The 27,479-nt window shown below is 37.6% G+C and overlaps 1 protein-coding gene across 11 annotated transcripts in view; it reads right to left on the reverse strand.

Annotated features, from left to right (window-relative positions):
- Positions 1-11,264: 11,264 nt before the first annotated feature.
- tcf7 (transcription factor 7) overlaps positions 11,265-27,479 on the reverse strand; it is a 219,882-nt gene continuing 203,667 nt past the window's right edge. For 4 of the 11 annotated variants that reach the window (XM_060837277.1, XM_060837276.1, XM_060837275.1 and 1 more), the window contains one exon: positions 11,265-14,289. In XM_060837277.1, coding sequence (XP_060693260.1) covers positions 13,980-14,289 — 310 coding nt within the window. In that variant the 3' untranslated portion in view covers positions 11,265-13,979. Of the gene's footprint in view, positions 14,290-26,936; positions 27,011-27,479 lie in introns of those variants that run through there. The other 7 variants (XM_060837285.1, XM_060837281.1, XM_060837278.1 and 4 more) reach the window with 3 other exon arrangements.

A 27,479-nucleotide genomic window follows, 5' to 3' on the forward strand; every position in this document is an offset into this window, starting at 1 on the left:
GAGCAAATAACGCTTGAAGGATCGGGAAGATGTGTTGTCCTTTGATGTGTTTGGTGCCTTCCCAGTTAAGCCCACTCCATTTTAGCTGATCATAAACCGAGGGCTCTCATGAATCCTTTTGATGCTTTTGAAGGTGCTTTGAAAACATCACTAAAGTTTGTCTGCTTCCTTCCTGGGAATTTCCTGTCACAACTGAGTTTAAATTAAAGTAGTGCTTCTGGAGTCTGCAATCAGGTTTACATAGCCCACCATCAGAACTGGTTTTGAGTGATTAGCACTGCGATAACTAGGCAAGGCGGCTTGGGAGGGGATGCTCTGTTGGACTGCCTTTCTTGCCAGTAGATTTGGAGGAACTTGTGAAGGCACTGCTGATGGCACCTCTCCAGTGCTCTGACGTGTCTATTGTGGGTTATCCCAGTCCCTAAGCCTTTGGAGTTCAGGGATCACAACCATGAACTGAGATCCTGGCTCTCAAATACATCTTCCTCAGGCAGCTGAAGGCTGAGCTAGCAAATTGGAAGCAATGATGAATTTATTGAAAGAAGGCTCCCAAGATATAGCAGATGCTCCACATTTTCCAGGATTTCACAATTGACCGCAATTGCCAGGAAATGTTAAGTTGCAGGAATTGATTGGATTTTTAAAGAAACAGGTAGATGACAGATTCCTGTTAAAATCAAAGGTTTTGGGGGTAGATGGAAATATGGAATTAGAAACACCAAGTTATCAGCCATGATCTTATTGAATGGCAGAGAGGACTGCAGGGGCCATGTGGCTTACTTCTCCCACTTTACATATGCATATGACCTTAGCTTTCTGGGTGAAAGGCTAATTTACTCGTGTCTTTGGAGAAAGAGTTAATAATGACCTGCAACTCACTTTGAGTGAGCACCACATAGACAAGTGCCATTCTCAAACTGAAGCTCTGTCAGTGAGTTTGGAGTCAAATTGGTTTTAAATAAAGATGGAGTAGCATGAACAGCTGCCCATTTAATGTATAGATTATCTCCCCATCCATGAATAATTGACTGGAGGTGAGGTGAAATATTGCAAGGAAAATGAAGAAGTTGGCATTAGAATCATTGCTTTCCTTGTTATGTATGAATGGCCAGGATTTCTTACCAGGGAGTACAATTTTAAAGTTGTGGATGTAGCAAATTGTGAAGAGGATTGTAGTGGCTCAAGATTCAGAAGGAAATTGACAAATTGACAAAACAAAAATGCAACACGATATCAGATACAAATGAATGCAGAGAACTCTTATTTCGTTATTGTTACAGTTAACTGCCTTGGCCTTATTGTCAGAAATTCTATTAGGCTTTAGCTTCTGCTCCCTCCCATCTCTTTAAGTTCTTCCTTAAAGCCTAACTCTGAGCTTTTGGACACTTATAATTTTCCTTCAGCCCATCATGCATTATTTTCCTCTCCTGGCTATTCCAGTAATCTTTTGCTTGATCTCCCACCTTGCAACCACAACTTGAGTTTCTCCAAAACTCTTCTGCCTGTAACCTAATTCATTGCACTCATAACTCCTGAAATTCTCATTCTTGATTTCAAATTTGTCCTTGGCCTAAGTCCTCTCTATCTCTGTGACCTTCAGCAGCCCTACAACCATCTAAGATTTCTCTTGCGTTTCACCAATTTCCAAGTTTCACCACTGGTGATTGTTGAAATACTTAGCTCATGAGCTCTGGAATTGCTTCCATAAATCTCTCTGCTTCACTTTTTCCTCAAGGCATTAATTGAAAGCTATATATTTTTTTTCTGTTTTATTCTTGTAAGGAGTGTGGGTATTACTGGTAAAGCTAGCATTTGTTGTCCATCCCATGTTATCCTTGAACTGAGTGGCACACCAGGCCATTTCAGAATTCAGTTGAGAGTCAACCACATTTCTTTGGACCTGGAGTCGCACAAAGACCAGATAAGGTGTGGGTAACAAATTTCGTCATTTAAAGGACATCAGTGAACCAGATGGGTTTTTACAATAATTGATAATGGTTACATAGTTGCCATTAGGTTAGTTTTTAATTCCATGGAGGGATTCACACCCATGTTCCTCAAAACATTAGCCTTGGGCACAGCGTTACTAATCCAGTAACAATGCCACTGTGCCACTGCCTTCCTGTAATATTGCCTTGTGTGGCTCAGAGTAAAATTTTATTCAGTAATGCTCCTGTGACATGTTTTTACTACATGAAAGTTGTTATTGTGAAGTGCTTGTTGTTTTAGTGAAATGAAAACAGCTGACACAAGAGCAATTTCTTTATAAAGTAAGCAACTTTTGGAAACGTACTGGGGCTGTGAAAGCAAAACGTCTTGGAGTAATTTAAAAAGCTGTTGGATGTAATGATTATGGAGGACTATAGGATATTTTAGATTTATTAGATAGAGAATGGTCTTCCTCATCTGTATCTATTTTGTGAGGGTCTGCTACAGTGTGGAGGTAGTCTGATATGCAGTTCTTTAGTTAAACACAAAAACAGAGACACTGCTCTAGCTTAATGAGAGAGAATTGCTGTGATTCTCCACAAATCAATCTTATATAAGTGCCACTTCGTTTTAAATTACTATGTACACAAAATAAAAATGTTAGATTGGCCATTGACACTATTCATATTTGAGAAAACAAATTATATTAAAAGTTTAATTGATTTTTTTTAAAAAGACGATGAATGATTTTCGTGGTCTTTGCTGAATAGGAATGTGAAAGCAGTGCTCTGAACATTTGCAATATTTAACTTTTACTGCTATTTCTACCCTTTATGGAAATATATGACCAGGGTTTGTTTTATCCACTTATAATATGAAATTTGGGATCCCTACACACTGTGTATTAGGACTAGAGAAGTCAAATAAACTCTGACTCAATGCTTTGCAAACTATTTTCCAAAGTGATTCTATTTTAAGACTTGAAAATTACTGTAGCTCTAATTGCCAGCAAAAATAACACAGCAATAAAGCAGCACAGTGATATTCAACATACAATTATCAAAATTCACATATAAATCAACATAAAATAATATCAAATCATGATAAAGATATATACGGTATGTTATTATTTAGTAATTTTGGATTTTTTGGTTTCAGTTCTGTAAACATAACTTGTTTTTTAAAGAGGACAGGAGGTTGTTAGGAATAATGAATGAAATACATCATTACCAAGAAAGCATGTGATTCAATTTATGTCTCGCAGAATATCTTTGCTGTTAATTGATGAAATGTTTATTATGCTGAGTTTACAACAGTGTAAATAGATAAGGCCTCACTAATGTGATTGCAGTTCAGAAGAATCAAGTTTTCAGTTCAATAGAACAGTTTTCACCGCAGCAGAAGGGTTTTAGTCTGTGAAGTCTTCAAATTGAGAGAAGTTGGATAGAATTTTACAAGTATCCAGAACTGAAAAACAAAGATTTAGGGAATCAGAACTGAAAGGAGTTTCAGATCGGCAGAACTGGAAATAATTCAAAAGTTCTCTCAGAAATCCAAGAAGGGAAATTGGAAAGAGTCAGTTAAGTAAAACATTAAAGATTGAGATAGGAATGATGCATCTCCAGAATTGTGTTTCTCTAAAGGATATTGTAGGTAAACAGCGTGAAACCATGTTCTGAGAAAGGGTTCCTAGAAAAGTTAACTTTGTTTCTCTCTCCACAGATGCTGCCAGACAGGCTGAGCTTCTCCGGCAAATTCTGTTTTCCTTGTTGAAACTTTGATTTGCTGTTTATGTTAAGATCTTTACAAGCTATCATTTCTATAGCTTTTCATTTTTGTGTAATAAACTTTTGTAGTTATGTTAAAGTTCATTGGCAGTCTCATGTCTGTTCAGTGATTAGCCATCATGGTAACCAACTACAAAATTTTAACATACAATCTATCAAGTGGAGTTTCACTCTGGAATCTGATTTGACCAGTACTACCATCAGTTTAAATCATAATAAAGTATAGGAGTTCATCTAAGAGTGATGTGTCTCTTTTAAAGAAATGAGGAAGTTCCAGGCATAAAACAGGAGCAATGTGGTGAAACATATTACATAATTTTGGGTTTTTAAGTGGCTTAATGCTGATAAGAACTTTCTGGGAGTAGAAGATATTACAGTGGATTATTTGACATCGTTGACCAAGATGAAACTGTGAGGGTTAATGGATAATTTGGAGGTAGAAATCAAAAGTAGAATTTTGTCAGGATCAGGTACTTAAAGTGATCACACAGAATTTTAGAATTGAGGTAATTAGCTAGAATTAGCTGACATTCCATTGGAAATGAAAAACAAACCGAGTTAGAGCAAAAAGTGAATAAAAAGAAAAGAACAATTGAAAAAGAAGTCTAATTTTAAAAGTTTGATCTTCAAAGCAAGAGGGAACTCAACCAACCTGAGTTAGATAAAGAAAAGCTTGGAATAGGGAAGAAAGAATGGATGATAACTCTGAAAACAATGCTGATTTTAATGAGAGATTCGATTTAAGTAGAAATCTGTGCTTAGTGTCTAAATTTACAAAGGATGGAGTGGATAGATGTTTCATTGTATTTGAAACAGTAACTCAGAAGATGAAGTGGCCAAAAAGATATTTAAAATGTTACAATCTGTTTTGATAGTTACAGCTAACTATAAATGTGTATACCAATTGTTCAGAAAGACAGGAATACTTGATGCTTATGAACTTCTCCCCAAAGCTTATTAATTTAAATTTAGGACTATAAGAACAAAACCAATCAGACATTTGTAGAATTAGTAAGAGTGCAAGAAATGGTTTGGGATCACTGATGTTAGAGAAAAAAATTGAGGATCTCAAGGAAGAATATGTAAAGAATTCCAAAATAATTTTACTGTGAACCTTAAAATTTATTTGGATGAAGATCAAGTATAAATAAAACTATGAAACAGCAATCCTAGCAGATTCTTACAAAAATTCACCAATGCAATTAAAATATAGGGAGATACCCATATGGGAATTCAAAGCAATTGGAGGAATAGAAAATCTAGGGATAGAAAACTAATTAGTTTCAGGGAACAAACAAAGTAATAGAACAGAGAGGCAAGAATTTAATAGTGACTTAAAGAAAATAATATTCTTTCATTGTAATATAACTGGACATAATAAAGCGAACTACTGGAAATTAAATAGGAGACCAATTACAATGATAGGATCACCTAAAGTGTTTGTAAAGTCCTCATTAGGGCTTAGAGGGCAAATTAAAGCACATGGAATTGGGTTAATACCTTGACATAGATCAAGAATTGATTGAGAGACAATAAACAGAGAGTGGGAATAAATGGATCTTTTTTTTCCCAAATGGTAGGCAGTGACTAATGGGAAACCACAAGGTGAGCTCCAGTTATGCACATTATATATAAGTGGCCTGGATGAGGTCCAAACGCAACATTTCTGAGTTTGCTGATGATACAAAACTGGGTGGGGTGGTGAGGTTTAGATGAATTGTGTCAGCAGGCAAATACATGGCAGATGTTGCATAACATGGATAAATATGAAGTCATACACTTCAGTGTGAAAAACTCAGAAAGGAAGAGTATTATTTAAATGGTGATACATTGGGAAATGTAGATTCACATAGGGATCTGTGCTTTTTGTACACCAGCCAATGAAAGTAGACAGGCAGGTACAATAAGCAATTAGGAAGCCAAATTGTATATTGGCCTTTATTGCAAGAGGATTGGAGTTCAGAATTAGAAATATATTACTGCAGTTATTCAGGGATGAGACCACACCTGGGGTATGCAGTTTTGGGCTTCCTATCTTATAATGGATATACTTGGCATAGAGGGATGCAGTAGAGTTCACTAGCTTGAAGCTGATGTTATGACTATGTTATGAGGAGAAATTAGCTTGACTGGGTCTGTACTCCCAAGTGTTCAGAAGGATGAGAGGGGAGGGGATCCAATTGAAACATAAAATTCTAACTTTGCTGAACAGAATAGATGGAGACGGGATGTTTTCCCTGCTTATGGAATCTAGATCTCGAGACACAATCTCAGGGTACAGGGTAGACCATTTGCAACAGAAATGAGGAAATTATCTTAACTCGAAGGCTGGTATACCAATGAATTCTCTATTACAGAAGGCAATGGAGGCCAAGAAGCTGAATATATTCAAGAAAGAGAGAGATTTGTTTACTTTAGATTTTAGAGGCACCAAGAGTAATGGGGAGAAAGTGGGAAAATGACATTGAGATAGAGAATCAGCTATGATCATATTGAATGATGGAATAGGATTCAAGAATTGAATGGCCTACTCCTGTTTCCAGTTTGTATGTTTCTATTAAAGAATCATCAGAAAAGGTCCATCGGCAAAGAACTAGCCATTGGAGGTGTAGCAGTAGTATAATAGGAACATGTTCTCTTGAAAATTAGTAAGGAGGAGATGGCTCAGCACAATGAAGAAAATTCTTCCTCAACTATATATAAGGAGAACCAGACTTGAGGTTCTGAATATTTTATTTCAAAGGGAAACTTTCGGAGTTATATTCCTGGATGCTTCTAATCAAAGAGGGAAACCAATGAGGATATTAAGTGACATGTCTCTGAACTCCAAACATCAAAAACTGCACCATTAATTGTAATTGCAGCTTTTGAAGAACTGTTTAGCAGGGTCATAACAGGTTTGTCTAGGACTGCTATCTAAAACCGAGAGTGGAATCAGGACTTTTTAGCAATTCTGGATGTTTCAACAAGATTTCCTAAGCCAATGCATTGGGGAAATTACATCTAAAATGATAATGGAAAAGTTAGATTGGTTTCCTTTACAAGATTCAGAGTACTCAAAGAAATATACTCAGATCAAGGTTCAAATTTTATCTCATAAATATTCAAAAAAATGAATAGGCCGGTAATAAAACAATTTACATCTTCAATTTATCATCGAAAATCACAATGAACACTCAAAAGGTGTTATTGAACTTTAAAAAAACAAGCTTAGAACTTATGGTCAAAAATATTTGAATAATTGCAATAAAGGGTTCATTTAGTACACCATTAGTAATGCCCTCAATGAGTCCGCAGTGAAAACTATAGCAGATAAAAGGCCAAATCTCCAAATTTTGTTGCTGGAGGCATGCCATTAGTACTATTATCTATCTTTGGGAGGTATTAAAGGTGATTTACTGGATCTTATCAAATCAAAATGAAATGCAAAGATGTGAATTATGCAGTGAGTACTCCAGAAAGGAGGCAAAACAGGACATGCATCACTAAGTCGCAGAGTCATACAGCATGGAAACAGACCATTTGGTCCAACCAGTCCATGCCGAACATATCTCAAACTAAACTAGTCCCGTATGTCTGCTCCTAGCCCATGTTCCTTCAAAACTTTCCTATTTATGTACTTGTCCAAATGTCTTTTGAATGTTCTACTTGGCTTCCATCAATTCCTCAGAAAGTTCATTCCACATGCCTATCATCCTCTGTGTAATTATTATTTAAAAAGATAGTATGACATATAAGTTCATTGGGAGAAAAGCACACTTGCAGTGGTGAAAGAAATAGGGAGTGAAATAAAAATTGATTCGAGCATGAATTGGAAATTCAAAAGTTGAACCTTGCAATCAGATTGGATAATACAATGCTCAATGGTAAATTACGCAATGCTATCAACATGACCAACAAAGCATGTTATAAATTCAGGAATCATTTTGTGTCAGTAGAGTAGGAAAAACATACTTGGCTATACATAATGTTCTTGCAGAGGCTACACTATCCTTAAAACAGCACCCTTATAGTCTGAACCCAGAGAAATTAACTCAAGTGAGGGACAAGACTATATGCATATTATTAATCAAATTATAGTAAGTGGAGCTCACCTATCATGATGTTATAAAATTCAAATAAGTCACAAAGCATGGCGATCATGACAAAGTCAATACAGGAATTATGATGAATTTGTATTTGATTCCATGATTATAAAATTGTAATGATTTTGCAAGCATGATTTATGATAAAAAATTGAATTGTTAAAAGCATTTTGGCAAGTTGCATTGACTGATAGGGGCAAAGAAACATTAGCTTTTGTAATCCTGGATGGACTTTATCGAACTTTTAGAATGAAAAATGCTCCAGTAACTTTTCAGTGGTTAACAGAAAAAAGCTGTTGAAGGATTCAATGATTTGGTTGTGTTCAGCCAAACCTGGGAGGAACATTCATAACATTTGAATGAGTTGTTCCGTCTGTCACAAACAGTCAATGTGGTCATAAATCTGGCTAAAACTAAATTTGTTAATGTGAAGGTGACTTTATTTAGCCAATACTGTGGGACCAGGTTAAGAAGCACCTAGGAAAGTAAGTATAAAGGCTATCTTAGATTTTCTTATGCCTAAAGCAAAATGTGAAATTTTGCAATACATTTGTCAAGAATAGATTTTATTGGAAGTTCATTCAAAATTTCAGTAACGTACTGGCTTCTTAAATAAGTTGGATGAAAGGTAAGAAATTTAGTGGACAAAATAATGTCAGAGTTGTCAAAGTGAAAGCTACGCAAACAACCTCATTATTTTTAGCAACAGTAAATTATGAGAACCCATTCACATTGGCTGCTAATCCCAATACCATCAGTGTTAGTGCAGTGCTATTGCAGAAAGACAAGTTGTGGATTGATTGCCAGTCAGTTATTTTTCCAGCAAATTGATTGCTTGCCATGTGAAACATTTGACCATGGAGAAGCATTGATCCTGGTCCTACCTATAAAGAATTTCAATGCAACATGTCCAATAACTCTAAAGACACTACTATTTATATGTCCTGTGACAAGAATATAATGTTCTTATGTAGTTTACTGCTATAAACGTACAATTTAAAAATCATTCACATTACCAGTAAGGACAATTTAACACATGCTCTTTCAAGAGCAAACACGAATGAAAACAAATGATATGATCAAAATGGATATACACCGAATATGATTCATATGAAAATAATTTTATGTTTAATAGTGGTGGTTGATGGAAAATATTCAGCCTGGAGTCTGGTTACTAGTGGTATGCCACAAGGATTTGTTTTGGGACCACTGCTGTTTGTCATTTTTATAAATGACTTGGATGCAGGCATAGGTGGATGGGTTGGTAAGTTTGCAGATGATACTAAAGTCAGTGGGGTGGTGGAGGAAGAATGTTGCAGAAAATCCGGGTGATTTAGATAAACTGCAGAATTGGGCTGAGAGGTGGCAAATGGAGTTCATTGCAGATAAATGTGAGGTGATTCACTTTGGGAAGAATAACAGGAAAGCAGAATACTGGGTCAGTGAAAAGATTCTTGGTAGCGTGAATGTACAGAGGGATCATGGTGTCCATGTACATGGATCTCTGAAAGTTGCCACCCAGGTTGTTACTGCTCTTAAGAAGGCATATGGTGTGTTAGGTTTTATTGGTAGAGGGATTGAGTTCCAGAGCTGTTATGTCATGCTGCAACATTACAAATCGCTAGTGCGGCTGCACTTGGAATATTGTGTACAGTTCTGGTCCAATACAGGAAGGATGCTGAAACATTGGAAAAGATGCAGCGGAGATTTACCAGAACGATGCCTGGTCCGGAGAGAAGGTCTTATGAGGAAAGACTGAGGGAGTTGGGTCTGTTCTCATTGGAGAGAAGAAGGCTAAGAGGGGATTTAACAGAGACATAGATTAGATAGGGTGAACAGTGAGAGTCTTTTTCCTAGGATGATGACGTTGACTTGCACGAGGGGGCATAGCTGCAAATTGAGGGGTGATAGATTTAAGACAGATGTCAGAAGCAAGTTCTTTACTCAGAGAGTGGTAAGGGTATGGAATGCCCTGCCTGCCAATGTAGTTAACTTGGCCACATTAGGGGCTTTTAAACAGTCCTTGGATAAGCATATGGATGATGATGGGATAGTGTAGGGGGATGGGATTAGATTAGTTCACAGATTGATGCAACATCAAGGGCTGAAGGGCCTGTTCTGCGCTGTGTTGTTCTATGTTCCATATTCTAATGGAAAAACATTTCAGAAATAGTGATAGGAAGGATCAATTAGTCACTCGGTGAATAATGTTTAGCATTAAAATTTCTCTGAGTGTGGGAATACACATTGGGTAGTAACACAGAATGCCACGGCGATAATGATTTGCAAATAGACCTAGCCCATGTTTGCTGGGTTCATGCACCTTTTGTTTCATGTGGAGTTTAGGAAAGTCCTTTCTCAAGAGGCTTTAACACTGATACCACCCCTTAAAGTGGTAAAATTGCTCTCTAGTGTTAACAAAAGGATATCAATTTATGAAGGCAAATTAAATTCACATCAGTTCCTCAACCAAAATTTTGATCCAACATTGCACAAGGCCATGACTCTTCACATACTTTGTGCAACAGAATTCTGGGATTGTTAACTTCAATAAAACTATTATATTTTCTGGCCAAAATGACAAAGTGAAACACTGTAGTATCTTATTATTGAATACTTACTTCAATGATACTTTTTGAATCTTAGAATTAGATGTAATATATCAGGGTCTGTACAAATAAACATATACTCATCGAAGGAAAATATGAACCTGCCACATGAAAATGTGATAGGTGTGAATTTGTATCCTACCTCTTTATGCTGAGAATGTCTCTGTCTGAACAGTGTGACATGTTGATATTCAAGATGGAAATTGATAGCTTCCTGGGTAATTGGGGAATCCAGGTTTAGGGAAGGGAAGGGAAGTTGATGTAACAGTCACCCATCATTGAATAGCAGATCAGCTACATAATCAACTCCTGCTCTTATTTTTTACATTCTCGTGACATTTACAGTCATATTAGACTGAGGTCAACACACGTTATTTTTGGTGCCACCTTCTCGTTTGGTAATTGTCTTATTTCTGGAAATCAGTGCAGTTTTGTCTGCAATGGCTGCTGACAAATGGCACTAAATGCAGCTCTTATATACAGGGGCCAGTTGTCATCTTCTGCATCGTGGCTGACCTTGGTAGAAAATGTAACAAGTGAATGTGCACAAACACCAGAGGACTTTGATAGAGTCCGAAGGCAAAGTTACCTCCAGTGAATCGGAGAGGGGAATGAACTTAGAAAATGGAGATGCCCACAAGACAATGAAATGTGAAATATCTTCAATCAAGACCCAATATTTATTTTTAGGGATAATTTGTTTGCTTTGGAAGAGTTGTACATTATTATGTAATAAATTGGGCATTATGAATTCCTCTCAAACTTCTGCCATAAGGTGTTTGACAAAAATGAAAACATATGTGAAGGAATGAAGAAGCATGGAAATCAGACAAGAAATTTATCCATGCTGCAAATTTCAACCAAAATACTTTTTTTTATTTTTTTCAGCAAATAGTACAATTTTCAATGACTTAATAATCTTTTCTGGTTACTTACAATTTTTGGTTATTATCAACATGGATGTGACCATGTGTTACTGGCATTTTGATTGAACTGTAATTACGTTGTTGAAGGGGATACATCTATGTCCCTGAAAGCAGTTTTCTACAAAAATGCAAACAAATCTTGTGTGAATATAAAGATGCTGACAAGGTTTTGTTGCTCTCGTCACTGAGGGTGAAACAATATTCAATCAGAAATATGAAATATTACACTGTTATAAAACCCTGTCTATATTTCTACTTTTATGTTTCCCCCTAAAAATATAACTCAAAAATATTACAACAGCCTGAAATACACACACAGAAAAGCAAAAGCAAGTTTCATATTTATATTTTTTTTTGTTTTTGAATTTTTTATACAAATAGGCAAGAAAATGAAATAATAACAATAAAACTATGCGATTGTTTGAACATTTCAGGGCTTCATAAAAGTAACATCCAGGTCAAATATTGACCTCATTTATCTGTTTGACAGTATAAATGCTAGTTTTTAACTGCCTGCAAAGCAGTCTTTTATTAACAATGGAAAGACCCATCAACCAATGTAATATACATAGAAAGCAATTATTATTTAAAATAAATGTTTTCATATGCTATACTTCAAATAAAAATATCTTTATTGACTCATTTTACTCTTCACTTAGTTTATATATAAACTTTAACATGTGGAAAGGGGGAGAAGTTGGACAAGTGTCAGGTTTGGGTCCAAATCCAGAGCTCGTTCGCTTTCCCATAAGGACTGCTACATTAAATGAGACCTAGCAAATTCCACAGTGGTGCTATAATTTAACTTCATATAGCTATTGTTTGGTGCAAGCTGTAGGGTAAAGCTCTCCTTTCCAACAAAATGCCATAATCTGAACTTAAGGAAAGCAACCCCTGTGAATTAGTATGACACTGTTATTTCTCAATGCTTTTCTTTACCAATAGAACCTCATCTAAGAACAACATAACATTTTTACCATATAATTTGATGTGCCCTTCCCTTGTGCAGCTGATTAGCCGAAGGAGTTATTGAAGGAAAAGCAAAAGATTCCTCTGAGCTGAGTAGGTACAGATGGGGAGAACTGATTCCCCTAAAATGATGTAAGAAATTTCATGGGGAGAGGAAAGCATCAATTATGTAACCCTATGAGATCCCCCATTTTCTAACTGAGCCAGTTCATCCCTGGTGATAAGGCTAGAGGGTTCTGATGTCATGCTTCTCTTCAACAGTACTAGCCTTGGCACACAGCATGTTGGGGAAAGGAGGAATAAACTCTTGGATATTCACTGTTGCTGACTATCATGCAAATTAATATATCTGAATTTCACTTAGAAGGGTGGATTTTAGTAGGTTGGGACAATTTCACAGGCCCTTTTCCAAATTTAATTAACACTCATAGGCATTGAGATACTGAGATGGGTCACCTCCCTTCTACTTTAAACCTTGAGGCTTCATTCACTGTAGATTTTTTATTTGATTACCACACAGCAAAGATTTACAAATTTAATGGGACAGTATGTAGCTGTGGAAGTAATGCATCCAAAATTCATAATTAACAAAAAAATTCTAATTTACTGAACTTAAATAAAAATTAGAAACCAGAAGCTCAAACAAAAACAATATTTGTAGGTCCATCAAATTGCATCACATTTCAATAGTAAACTTCTAAATGTTAAGAAATATAAAAAGTAATCAAGTTAGATGCTGTCAATCTCTAGTCTAGGCATTACAAAAATGGTCAGCAGAAATTAGGTACAGCCTTGTCCACTATAATATCAAAGCTTGTTATCTCCCTGTTGTCTTGTTCAATATCATATTTAGTGAAGGGAATATATATCCTGTTGCTGAGTGTAAATGGGAGCTGGGATCATACCCTAAACTAACAAAACCATTTGGAGAAAGTAGCATCTATATTCACCTTTCCTTAAAGGGCAATTATTAATAAGTCCTGTCTATAAAGAAATAATGCTCCCTAGACAAATTGCAGCTACATAAGATTTTGTGGTTCATAGGACTGATACAAACTAATGCTTATTAAACTGATCTAGTTAGTGCTGAAAACATCAAATTAGACAGCTCTTGGTTTCAGGGAGAGATTCTGAAGTTTTTTCCTTCAGTGCTAATTACTGAAAGATTTCCATGGTTGGATGAATTTATAAGCTCCAAATATATAAACTGCTTCCATTGCTAAAGGAGGAGAAAAGAAACAGCATACCCCGCCACAGAAAAGTGTGAAGGAGTAATGTGTTTATATATAGTGGTATATACAAAGATAAACAGGGGCCCTAGATAAAAGTGCTAACTATGAAATAGCCTGTTTTTTTTGGTTAAATGACTATAAATAAACTGTTTGATTATTACAATAGTTTTTGAACTCAATCACAGATGGAACAATCATGATAAAGACTGACAGGAACGCTTAAATGACAACTTGTTTCTATTGTCCAATGTTCCTCGTTGGATAATTTTGAAAGAGCAGAATCAGATTTTGTTGTGTGTCTTGATAGGATATCAAAATTCAGAATGCTTGTTCTTTGAATGTACACTACACTGGTTGGGCCTGGTTAGAGGCATCATGGAATCTCCACACTCAAGTGCTGGGATGCTACTATTCAATTAGTCAGCATGGTTGAAGTTGCCCATTATCTTGTCATTGCATGCTGATTTGGGATGTTCAGTAAAGCACTATTATATAGATGAGAGTCCAGTGTAGAGGGTATAGAAAGTCCAGTTAGATTTGTGTTAGGCTGGGAATGAGCAGAGAAAGAGACTGTATTTGGCTGTGCTGGTTGCGCTATGTCTGAAGAGTTAGCAAGCGTGGCTGAAGTTTCTGCTGAAGGTTGGAGTGCATTAGAAGGAGGGGAAGGACAGTCCATCACACTTCCATCTGAAGAAACTGGGCTGGAGCACCTGGCTTCTCCTTGCAAGTATCGAATGCACTTCTTTTTCTTCCTAAGGACAGTGAAAAGAGTTGCATGTAAGTAACTTATAAATATTTTTATCTTTAAATAGCAAATTAATATTGACTTCTCATGACTTAGATTTACCTGTCCATTGAAGAAACAATGACATAGGACAGCATAAAAGTTTATTAATAAGTCATTGGTGCCACAACAATTTGTGTTAAATATTATTCTACAATTTTCTCAAATCGTGACTTCCGGATACCAGCAAGCCCATTCAGATAAGACACTATCTTATGGGGGAGGAAAAATGAATAAAGAGTCATTCAATTTTGTTCTCATGAACTTCCTGTTGTTTGGTTTGAGGCTGAATTAGTATCAAGAGAATTTAGGTTACCTTCTAAAAGTCTGGTATTGGTGTAGTACATAGCTGAGACCCAAAATGGAAAAAGTGGCTATTGACAAAAGATTATATGATTGTGTTACATTAGATTTCAAAATAATGACAAAAAGTATGGAACTTAGGATTAATAAAATAGCATTTTGAAATGTGAACTCAAGAATGGTATTAATGACAAAAGGACAGAGTTTTAACTTGATCAAGGCAATGATTTTTAAATCAGATATCTCTTCTATCACGACAGACATGCATGTAGGACACGTGATTGTCGGCTTTCAACAACGCTATTTTGAAACCAGCCAGTGGAAGGTTTCACAAGGCAGTTTTTGCAAACTGATTTATCACACCATTTTTCCTATCTTGATTCCTCTTGAAAATGACAGTCTCTGAGATTCAAAAGGAATCCAATGGTTGGGAATTTTGTGAGAAATCTACCTATCTCACCAAGTTACTGTTACATGTTAAAGTTCTGATGTTTGGTAAGAACATATAATGGTCACTCCTCGGCATTTTTATTGATTTTACCTGTGCTCTATCATAGTGCACAGTAATAGAAGATCACATTTTCTCCCAAAAGATTTTCTGATTAAAACTTCTCAAAAAGTAATAGTTAATAAGTGGTTGACAGTGATTTTAAAAATCCATCATGAAATCTTTTAAAAATTTGAAAATGTTTGCTATGATTTCAATTTCATTTTTTGGAGACTTGCATTTTGTAAGATATGTCAATGCTCAGAATAGAACAGATTTTCACTCTATCAATGGTACAGCAGGAAACCCTAAGGTTGTTTTGTGATTGTTTAGACACCAAAACTAAGAGGCTAAACTGCCAGTATATGATAAAATGTATCAGTACACAAAAACTATAGCATTTCAGACTCTGCAGCCATTAAAGTTAATCTTGGGTTTGTATTTCATAATTTCAAGGCATATGTGTCAACAATAGATCATAATCACGATGCTGAAAGCTTAACTCTCACAGTAACAGCGTGATGTTTATTTGTCATACCAGCCATACTTCAAAACATAAGAAAGGATTGAACCGGAAAGTAAGTATCAGTTTACCCTTTATGCCCACTCCTTCCAGAAACCAAGTATAGCTTAACTGATTAAATCTGACAATGTCATGCCCGTTTCTCCACAGTTAAGAGCAGATTTTGTGGTGTAGGCTCATGCTAGTAGAAATTGGACTGCAACAACCTCAAAATCAGCACACGCCATTTGTAGCCAGCTGAGAATGACAACATTCATTCCCAAGTACAAAGGCTGGCTTTCAGCCCAGCTATAAGAGGCAAAAGGAAACACTATACCTCAACATAGTTTGATTTCAAACAAAGAGACATACATTTGAAAGTGGGAAATAAATTCCTAGGCAGTTACACAAGTAACTACTGTACTTACCATCATGTTCATTCTGAAATAACACTTGAAATGATTTTCTAAGATACAACACTTTCACAATTAATATATCTAAAGTAGATGCAACACTACACTTCACTATATTTTAGCCACCACAGTGGTTAGCAATTAGGGACTTTATATATGATTTTACAGAAATGAGTTAATATAAAAGCACAGAGTTCTGCTGAATGCTGAGTTCCTGGCCATGACACCTAACATGTCTACTGAGCTCCAGAATCCTTATGACTCTACCAAAATCTTACTATGGCTATAAGTTATTAGAGTTGTTATGATTTATTACTGCTAGGAACCATCAAACATTATACAAAGTCTGGCAATTAAAAAGAAGTTCTAATCATGGAAGGTAACACACAATTAGTTTGATATAAAATATATGTGTATGAAATATGATGGCTAAGTGGGTAAATGTACCACAGAACTTTGGTACCATGCCGTATCAACAAGATAGATGAGGTTCAAGCCCTGATTAATGTTGGGTTTGTGGAGTTTGGCCGGTTTAATGGTAGAACTGAAGTAGGACGACTGGCCTCAGTATGTCTGGACGAAAGAAAGAAATGTCAGGAGTGACATTTCTGATCACTAATGTGTGGTCCCAGCTGGAAAGTGTCAATTATGGGGGAAGGGCTCGAACTACTCTGAGATTCTTTCTATGAATGAATGATCCATCAACATTCATCATCTAGGTTCACATTTCAAGAACTGAAAATGTGTTGCTGGAAAAGCGCAGCAGGTCAGGCAGCATCCAAGGAACTAGCGATTCGACGTTTCGGGCATAAGCCCTTCTTCAGGAATGAGGCCCTCATTCCTGAAGAAGGGCTTATGCCCGAAACGTCGAATCTCCTGTTCCTTGGATGCTGCCTGACCTGCTGCGCTTTTCCAGCAACACATTTTCAGCTCTGATCTCCAGCATCTGCAGTCCTCACTTTCTCCTCACATTTCAAGAAGAACAATTTCTTCAAGATTATCAGAAACTGCATTAATTTATAGGATCAACATCATGACTTAGGTAAAAAAAATTAAGAAATTGGGAAAATGAATGAATAAAAGCCATCAAGGGCGGGAGTGGGTTATGGGGGCGGGGGGGGGGGGGGGGGCGGGAATGGTAAACCATAAAATTAATAAAATAGCATGCACACAAAAGCCTGTCTGTGTAAATTTTAGTGTCACATTTGACCTTGTATTGAGCTTCTGACTTAATTTCCAACCATCATCAAAGCACCCTTCCATATTTGTAACTTTGACGTAATCCCTGTCTTAGCTCTTCTGATACAGTAGCCATCATTCATGCTTTTGTTACTGTAGTCATGACCATTCCTGTGTGCTCCTGACTAGTCTTCCAAATTCCCTCTCCATAAACTTGAGGTTATCCGATGTACTGCTGCCCTTGTCTTAACTTGTCCTTTTTCCCCAATCAACTCTATGTCAGCACCTAGTCAAGCAACTGTTTACTTTAAAATTGTCATTCTGATTTGCAAATTCTTCCATGACTTAGCCCTTTCCTATCTCTCTAATCTCCTCCATGTCCACAGCCCTGCAAAATATCTGTATTCCTCTAATTCTGGTCATTTTAATAATTCCACTACCGCTGGCATACCCAAGCCCAAGCTTTGGAGTATCTTCCTTATTTATTCTCTTTCACTCTACTTCACTTTCTTCCTTAAAACTCTCCTTAAAACACATTTATTAGGACAGAATTTTGGTCATCTAATCTAATATTGCCTCAGGATAGCTCGGTGGCAGACCTTGTTTTATAATGTTCATATGATGCATCTTGGGAAATTTTATTATCTTAAAGGGGCTACATAAGTGAAAGTTATTATTGTTGTTACAGTCAAATGAAATAATTCAAATGGATTGCACAGTAAATGGGAGTGGTACACTTCAAATGTTGGTTTTCAGTTGAAATGAATTGTACCAAATTACCCAGAAGCGGTCCTGTGTTGTTCTATTTATGTATTAGATGGCTCAGTGGTTAGCACTGCTCCCAAGGATCCTGGTTTGATTCCAGGCTCAGACCACTGCCTGTGTGGAATTTGTACGTTCGCCCCGTGTCTGTGTGGGTTTCCTCCAGGTGCTCCCACAGTCCAAAGATGTGCAGGTTGGGTGAATTGGCCATGCTAAATTGCTCATAGTGTTCAGAGATGTATAGGTTGGATGCATTAGTCAGGGGAAATGTAGAGTAATAGGGTAGGTGAATGGGTCTGCGTGCCATACTCTTCGCAAGGTCGGTGTGGACTTGTTGGGCTAAGTGGCCTGTTTCCACACTGTTGGGATTCTATGATGAACACTTATTAAACAATTATTCTTAAAGAAGTGGGATTAAATATATTCTATGTAAAATGTATAAAGCTGAATTTTACCAGAAATCGGCTCAGTATTAATTTTGGGCAAGTTTCACCAAGGTTTCTTTCTGCGAGCCTTAGCAAACTTTCTCACGTTATTCTCTGAAACTTGCCTCACTATGTATGCACCACTCCTCTATATCCCCCTGCTCGTCCTAAGTTTCCTCTTGGTGCATGTGGAAGTACTTGCCACTGCTGCGATCTCCCAGAATTCTTGCACTGAAAACATTTTTATAGCTTGGCTATGTACCTGGCCAAGGCTTCAAGCCAGCAGTTGTCCTTCACTGTGCACATAGTGGGAGGGGAGCCAAAAAGGAATACTTCTCAGGACACATTAATGGCACAGCTGACACTTCATTACAAATACAAGTTCACTTTTGTAAATATATTGATATTTAAGAACCAAGCTACTCGGGTAGCCTGGCTTTAGCCTCATCCTGTTTCAGAACCCTCTCTAAGGGAGTGTTGCTTTCTCCCCCCAGAGCTTAGTTATGCCAACCACTATGCCACACTGTTCACCCATCAAAACTAGGTTGCTTGTGACCTTTGGTGATAATCCTTCCCACAGTAGCCAATGTCCACTTTAATCTCCCTGCCTTATACATTGAGTTTCCTCCCTGCACAGCTATTGTCCCCTCTGTATCCCATCATGATGCTTTCAATCCAGAGAATTAATTTCCCAATATCCCTACCACAGTAGTGGCTCCTTCTAAACCCAGGACTGACTGTGGCACAATGACATGAAAGAACAGCCTGACTTGACTGACCAGACCCATGACTGATCTCTTCAGATGCCTGACTAATTTACCATGATTGGTTGCACTGCGTCTGCAGTGGCCTCTTCTCCAGAATGGAATGGCATGAACCCCCTGACCTTGACCACCTCAAGTGGCTGACTGACTGTGCCCAAGTCCCTTTTGAAATTAACTAACTATGCTGGGATCCCCGGACTGAATGTAAGGACTTTTGCACATAACCAAACGGAAGGGTATATTGTTAGGCTAAAGCTGGTTACTCCCAGTGACTCTACATTTTCAATTGTGGCTTTTGACTCAGTAAATATGATTAAGTCAATAAAATCTGCAATACTTGTTGTGTACACAAATAAGTTATCTAATAAAATGATCAGAATAATACATCCTTTTTGAAATAAGTGTCTTTGAATGTTGTCTAAACTGTGCATTTCTGGTTATCTTGAACATAGCGTTTGTTCATTGTAAAACAAAAAGGCTTGTTTGGGCATTTGAAAAGATATTAAGATCCAAAATTTAACATGATCATGGGGTAAAAGCAGCTGTATTTGCCAATTACTCCCCATGAAACTGACAGAAACGTTTGGAGTCTGTGAAAATGGAATGACGCAGATATGGAAAGGTTGCTATCAATGATTCTATGTTCCTCCAAAGAATGCGTTGTTAATTGCTATCAATGGGAAATCTTTGAACTGGTGAAAACTCTCATTATCAATGAACTAGATCTTGGAAAAAAATTACCCATTGTTGATTGAAGGGTAACTTGGTGCTGAAAGTGCACAAAGTTCATAATTACTGACAAACACACTGGCTCGGAAAAGCTAATATTATATGTCGGATGTTGACCATTTTTTTCAAATGATTTAATAATCATTTTTGTAAAGTTTGTTTAACTTTAGTTTAACTTTTATGTTAATCCAATCATACTTTATCTCACAGTCTGAAACTTGAAAAGCAATTTGGTGCTTTTAACTTGCTGCTTAGTTGTTAGTGAGAAGATTTTGACTTGACTGGCTGCTTACTCTTGCTAACTGACATCATTGCAGCTGAATACTTGGAGATCCCTTGACTTGATGCCAGATTTAAACTGCCACTGGGAAAGGGGAATGCACACTACAGAAATTGTTAGATATTTATGGGCAGTTTTAAAAAAAAATTAAGCCAGCAGGAAGCGTAGTTTCTGAAGCAATGAATGTTAATAGGCTGCACACTTTGCATTTATTTCATTCCAAGAGAACCATTATATAGTGATCAGGAATCGGAATCTTATATATGATTTTGATTCCCCTAATACAAAGACAATAATGCCGATTACATAGCCTATCCTTGCTTCCTGAGCTTTGATAACTTCACAATAATCAGATCATAAATGTTCCTTCTTCCTGGTCTTTTGTCTACTGTCATTATTTCCCTCTCAAATCACTTTACAATGTCACGGTAACCCTGTTGTAGTTAGGCTTGCAGCTGTTTTCTTCTGAAATGATGCTAAATCATATCACATTTCTAAAGAGGTGGAATTTAATATCCTCCCCCCATGTCAAGTTTGGTAGTTGGAGAATCTTTAATCTGGTGACTGCCAACTTCCCACCTCCACCCTGATTAAATCTGTGGCATGAAGATCCATGGACAGCCTTCCCACTCCATTTCCAATTGGGGGCTGTACATGGGCAATTCATTGTAATGACCACTTGGGGGCCTCATCATGCTGCTGCTGGAATTGGTAGGCAGGGGGTTCGCCATGCAGGAAGCATGACAAGGATCCTGGGAGTGAGGGGAAGTCCTTGAGGTGGGGTTGGGGTGATGTTGTGGGGTGCAGATTTGGTTCCTTTTAAATGAGCTACAGGTTTTCACTTTTACTACCAAACTGGGCACTGAATTCCAGACACCAACCCACCTTCTGGGTGAAAAAGCTTTTCCTTCATATCTCCTCTAATTCTTCAACTAATAATTTTAAATCAGTGCCCCCTGGTAATGTACCTTGCTACTAGGAAAAACTAGTCTTCCCCATCTACCTTATGCAAGCCCCTCATTTGTACATCTCAATTAGGTCACTCTTCCACCTCCACTGCTCTAAGGAAAGCTACCCCAGCCTATCCAATCGTTCCTCAACACTGCAAGTTTTAAAAGTCGGTAACTTTTCTGTAAATGTCCTCTGTAGTGTCTCTAGAGCAATTATGTCCTTCCTGCATTGTGATGACCAGAATTGTACACAAATTTTCAGCCATGGCTTAACCAGTATCTTATATAGTTCCAGCATTACATCTTTTGTATTCAATACTTTGTCTAATGAAGGAAAGAATCCCATATGCCTCATTTAATGACCTTTATTTACCTATCTGCTACCTTCAGAGATCTGTGGATGTGCACTTCAAGGTTTTTCACCTCCCTCTAACCCTCTTAATATCCTCCTGTTTATGGTGTATTCTTTTGCTTTGTTAGCTTTTCCCCACATGCATTAACCTTGCACTTCTCCAGATTGAAATCCATTTACCACTGTTCCACTCATTCAATCAACATGATCTCATCATGTAACTGGCAGTCATCCTCTTCACCATCAACTAACTGACTAATTTTGTGTCAGAGAACATAGAACGTTACAGTGCAGTACAGGCCCTTCGGCCCTTGACGTCGCACCAACCTGTGATATTAATCTGACGCCCATCTAACCTACACCATTCCATTATTATCCACATCTATGTCCAATGCCCATTTAAATGCCTTTAACATCGGCGAGTCTACTACTGTTGCAGGCAAGCCTTTCCATGCCCCTACTATTCTCTGTATAAAGAAGCTACCCCTGATATCTGTCCTAAATCTATCACCCCACAATTTAAAGCTATATCCCCTTGTGTTAGCCTTCACCATCTGAGGAAAAAGGCTCTCACCGTCCACTCTATCTAACCCTCTGATTATCTTATATGTCTCGATTAAGTCACCTCTCAACCTTCTTCTCTCCAGTGAAAACAGCTTCAGTTCCCTCAGCCTTTCCTCATAAGACCTTCCTTCCATAGCAGGCAATTTCCTAGTAAATCACCTCTGAACCCTTTCCAAAGCTTCCACATGCTTCCTGTAATGCGGTGACGAGAACGGCACACAATACTCCAGGTGCGGCCTTATCTGTGTCTTGTACAGCTAAAGCATGATCTCATGCTCCAAAACTCAATCATCCTACCAATAAATGGCAACACACCTAATGCCTTCTTAACAACCCTATCAATGTGGGTGGCAACTGGACACGGAGATCTCTCTATTCAACTACACTGCCAAGAATTTTACCATTAGCCCAGTACTCTGCATTCCTGTTACTTCTACCAAAGTGAACTACCTCACACTTTTCCGCATTAAACTATATCTACCACTTCTCAGCCCAGTTCTGCATCTTATCTATGGCCCTCTATAACCCACAACATCCTTTGGCACTATCCACAATTCTGCCTACCTTAATATCATCCACAAATTTACTAACCCATCCTTCTACGCCCACATCCAGATCATTTATAAAAATGACAAACAGCAATGGCCCCAAAACAGATCCTTGCAGCACACCACTGGTAACTGAGCTCTAGGATGAACATTTCCCATCAACTACCAACTTCTGTCTTATTTCAGCTAGCCAATTTCTGATCCAAACCACTAAATCACCTTCAATCCCAAAACTCCATTTTTTGTGGAATAGTCTACTGTGTGGACCTTATCAAATGCCTTATTAAAGTTCATATAGACCACATCAACCGCTTTACCTTAATTCATCTGTTTTGTTACTTTCTTGAAGAACTCAATAAGGTTAGTTAGGCACAACCTACCCCTCATAAAACTGTGTCGACTATCCCTAATCAAATTATTCCTTTCCAGATGATTACAAATTCTATCTCTTATAACCTTTTCCAACACCTTACCCACAACCGAAGTGAGGCTCACTGGCCTATAATTACCAGGGTTGTCCCGACTCCCCTTTTTGAACAAGGAACAACATTTGCTACCATCCAGTCTTCTGGCACTACTCCTGTCGGCAATGATGACATAAAGATCAAAACCAAAAGCTCTGGAATCTCCTCCCAGGTTTCCCAGAGAATCCAAGGATAAATCCCATCCGGCCCAGGGGTCTTATCTATTTTCAGATCTTCCAAAATCGCTAAAACCTCCTCTTTGTCCACCACAATCCCATCTAATTTAGTAGCCTGTATCTCAGTATTCTCACTAAAATTGCTCTTTTCCAATGTGAATACTGTGGATTTCGCAATCTTGCCTCCCACATTTGGATCTGTGTAATTAATATACACCAGTAACAGTAGGGACAAAATACCAAGTGCTGTGGAACACCTATGGGAACCATTTTCATTTCACAAAAGTGTAGGTTGACCATTACCCTTTTATTTCCTGTCACTTAGCTAATTTTAAATCCAACTAGCCATATGCTCCTGTATCCAATGGGCTTTATTTTTTCTGACCAGTATGCTATGCGGCACCCTATCAAAAATTCATGCAAAGTCCACTGCAATACCTTTATCAATCCTTCTTGTTCCTGCCTCAAACACTGCAAATTAGTATGATGCAAACCTCATTTAACAAAACCATGCTGACAAACCCTGAATAATCCATGCCTTTTCAAGAAACAGTTGATCCTATTAATATTGATTCTCTTACCTTACCATAGATAAGGTAGACAGACCTATATCATATAGCCTATAATCATGTGACCTATCATTTACATCATCTCTGCATGGGGTACAATGTTTGCAGACCTCCAATCTTCTGGTGCCTTACCTGCATTGAGTGAGGATTGGAAAATGATCCTCAGAGCATCGGTGTTTTCCTACCTGGCTTTCTTTAACAGGATACAATTCATTCAGCATTAGAGATTTATGATCAGCCATGATCACATTGAATGACAGAACAAACTCGAAGGGCTGAATAGCTTACCCTTTTTCTATTTTTCTATATTTCTGTGCTACTAGAGGAATACCACAGGCTTTAATGATGGAGCCTCAACTACTTACAATCTACATCAATATCTTGGTTGAAGGGACGGAATGTAAATTTGTTGATGACAATAAAGATAGATAGGAAAATAACATGTCAACAGTACATTAAAAGGTCTACTAAGGGATTTAGATAGGCTAATTGAGTGGGCAAAGGTTTGGCAGAAACAGTATAAGAGAAAATGTGCAATTATCCACTTTGACAGCTGGAAAAATTAGATATATACATTTGAATAGAGAGATGGATTCGAACTCAATATACAAAGTTATCTGGGTGAGAATCATAAAGTTACTATGCAGATATTGCTACTGATTAGGAAGGCAAATGGAACTTTGCTATTTACTGTAAGGGGAATACAGTATTAAAGTATTAGGGAGACTTTGCTGCAGCTGTGCAGTGCTTTGGTGAGATTGCATTAAGTATTGTGTAAAGTTTTGGTCTCCCCGCCTAAGAAAGAATGTAATTGCAATAGAAGCAGTTCTGAGTAGATTGCTGGAATGAAGAGGTTATCTTATGAAGGAAGTTATGAAGAAATATATAAGATCCTGAGGAAACTTGGCAAGTTGGATGCTGAGCTGACTTTTTTCCCCTTGTAAGGGAGTCTAGACAGGTGGGGGAGAAATTCAAGGGTTTCCCTTTTAAGACTGAGATAAGGAGATAAGGTGTTTTGTTTCTTTCAGAGGGTCATCTGATAGTAGAATCCTCTTCTCTGGCCAGCAGAGGAGACTTGATCATTGAAATCAGGGAATAATTTTTCACCTAAAATAGAGAAAATATGGAATTTTCTTCTCCCAAACTATGTTAGCCTAAGATTAAAAGATAAATAAAATTAATGCACAGAGCAGTCAAGTTTAAATTCAATAGTGGAACAGGCTTTAAAAGGCTGGACATGTAAGTGGCCACACATTGTACCACAGACATCACAAATGATCATTGATGTTGTGGAAATTTAGGGCTGAATTTTCATCTGAGCTTGAGAAAATCCAACCGGTGCATCTTTATAGTTCAATGCACAATTAGTCCATGTCTCTTTCACCCAGGGGTTGGATGTGAAGTGCATGTTGTGAGCAAAAGTACAATGCTTTACAATGTGAACGCAAAGGAGTGCTGTAGCAGCACATCAACTTAGCAGCTCTGCTCCCAGCATTATACAGAGACCCCTAAATCTCACTCAATTCACCCATGTCAATCCATACCACCTCAAAATTTCTTGCACCACCTCACATTCTCCTAATCTGCTCACAAAGGTCATACCACCTTGTGCCTCCTCGGATTCCCCTGTGCCATCAATGGAAGAGAGCAGTTTTAAACCTTTTGTTTCCTACCTTCATAAACAGGCATATTTTTTAAAACAGCCAGAACAGTCCAATCAAATCAGATCATAAAAGCTTGATAGCAAAGGATATTTTTAAAAAAGTTTTATATTATGGCACTATCTCAATTGGAAACTCACTATAATCCATGTAAACAATTGCACAATAGTGTTCAAGATAAGGGTAAATTTACCTTTGTACGACACACTCTGACAATGTATCTCTGCATTACAACTCATTTACAATACAGCACCTTATAGTGACATTTGAAAGTGTCTAAAACTTTTACACTTACCTTATAGAATGTCCAGACTCCTCTCCAGTCTTACCATTTTGATCACAAACTGTCAAACCTGTTGTACTATTAATGGATTTTCAAGACCTAACCTTGCAGAAGATCGTTCTATGCATGAGGAAATCCAATTTTTGCTTTCCATTTAGAAGGGGAAACCTGACCTAGGTGGAGTCTGCTTGGGAGGAACACGTGTGTGTTTTGCACACTAAGCATTCCTGATTTGCAGAAAATGCCAGGCAAAATGGTGCGGAGTCTTGAATCTGAAGGAAAATTGGATTTCATCCAAAAAAACACAAGGTTTTTTTTATTTGCGCACCAAAACATGCCTCTGGAGCCAGCAAAGGTTTGCAGCACATAATGTGTGATGTTCCCTACTCACTTAAACTTAACGAGAAAAAACCTACAATAATCATTCATAGACACCTAGACAGTTACACAGCTGTTGAAATATTTTAAATATATTTTTAACTGTCATATCATAAGGAGAGCAGTAACAATGCCTGACTACTCATCATAAAATCTTTCTCCTGGAATGGAAATAAAAGAGCAGAAAGGTACCATTGCTACCTGAGATGCAAAGAATGAATACAATGAATAGCATGCTATCCTTCCACAAAAAAACGCAATTGCTTTTCCTATTTTACTGAAGCTCCAGTAGATTTCCATGAAGAGAGAATTGTATTTATATGAACAGGTTTTTTTTAAATGGGTGTTAAATACATTCCTCACATGTTAAGCTCCTATGTTCTAGATCTAGTTCCATAAATTTGTTAATTTATTTAAGATGGTCCATTTTCCCTTCAATCTTCACACCACTCCTAAACAGTGCCATCTGACTCCATGGTGAGACTGTCAACAATTACATTGAAGGAAGGTCATCATCATGAGAACTTCTTTGGCAAACCCTTTTCTTTCCTACTTGTTTGCAAGAACAGGTCCTGTGACCTAATTTGTTATCAGTATCGAGTCAGCATTTGAGCACAATGTCACCATGATGGAATTGACATGGATGGATCTCTTCTAACTTACATCACTTGTCCCACTTAAACAAGAAAATGGTGTGCCAAATGCTGTCTCCATAAAGGTGACCTTCTTTGATGAAGCCTCTACAGAACAGGTAAGAGAAGTTTTGTCAAAAAATTGTTATTATAAAAAAATGTCAAGCCCGTTAAAGATAGAGTAATTATGGGTACCTGCAGAGGAGGCACCGCATCTATTGCAGATCAAGTTCGAACAATGGGCGACACATCATTGCGGTGTTTGAATCTGTTAGTGTGAAGTAAACAAAAACAACAATAGAGGAACACAATTTTTAAAAGAAATTGAGTTAGTATGCAATCCAGGTCAGCCAGAGAAGCAACCGCAGCTCCACACAGAATATTCAACCAGGAGAGAGAATATGGGCTTCAAAGAGATTGCATTGCTTTTTCATATGTTGCAGGCCCTTTTAGACGGTTTCTCAAAACTATTAATTTGTTTGAACAAGAGACTCTGCCCTAAAGAAGGTACCTAGCACAACACTTTTTGAATAGTATGGCCACAAAATCAAGATGGTGGCAGAGTTCTGTGGTATTGTGGTTCTTAGCTCTTCTGTCTTGAATGTAATTTGCTTAAAATGCCTTGAAGTGGTGCAGCAAAGTTAAAAGGCATGTGAGCGTATCATTGTCCCCAACACAGGCCTTATGTAACACTGCCTCTGAAATATTTGCATTCGATTTGATATCGGCTGTGCTTT

The sequence above is a fragment of the Hemiscyllium ocellatum genome, chromosome 16 (assembly GCF_020745735.1).
Source record: "Hemiscyllium ocellatum isolate sHemOce1 chromosome 16, sHemOce1.pat.X.cur, whole genome shotgun sequence".
NCBI classification, from domain to species: domain Eukaryota; kingdom Metazoa; phylum Chordata; class Chondrichthyes; order Orectolobiformes; family Hemiscylliidae; genus Hemiscyllium; species Hemiscyllium ocellatum.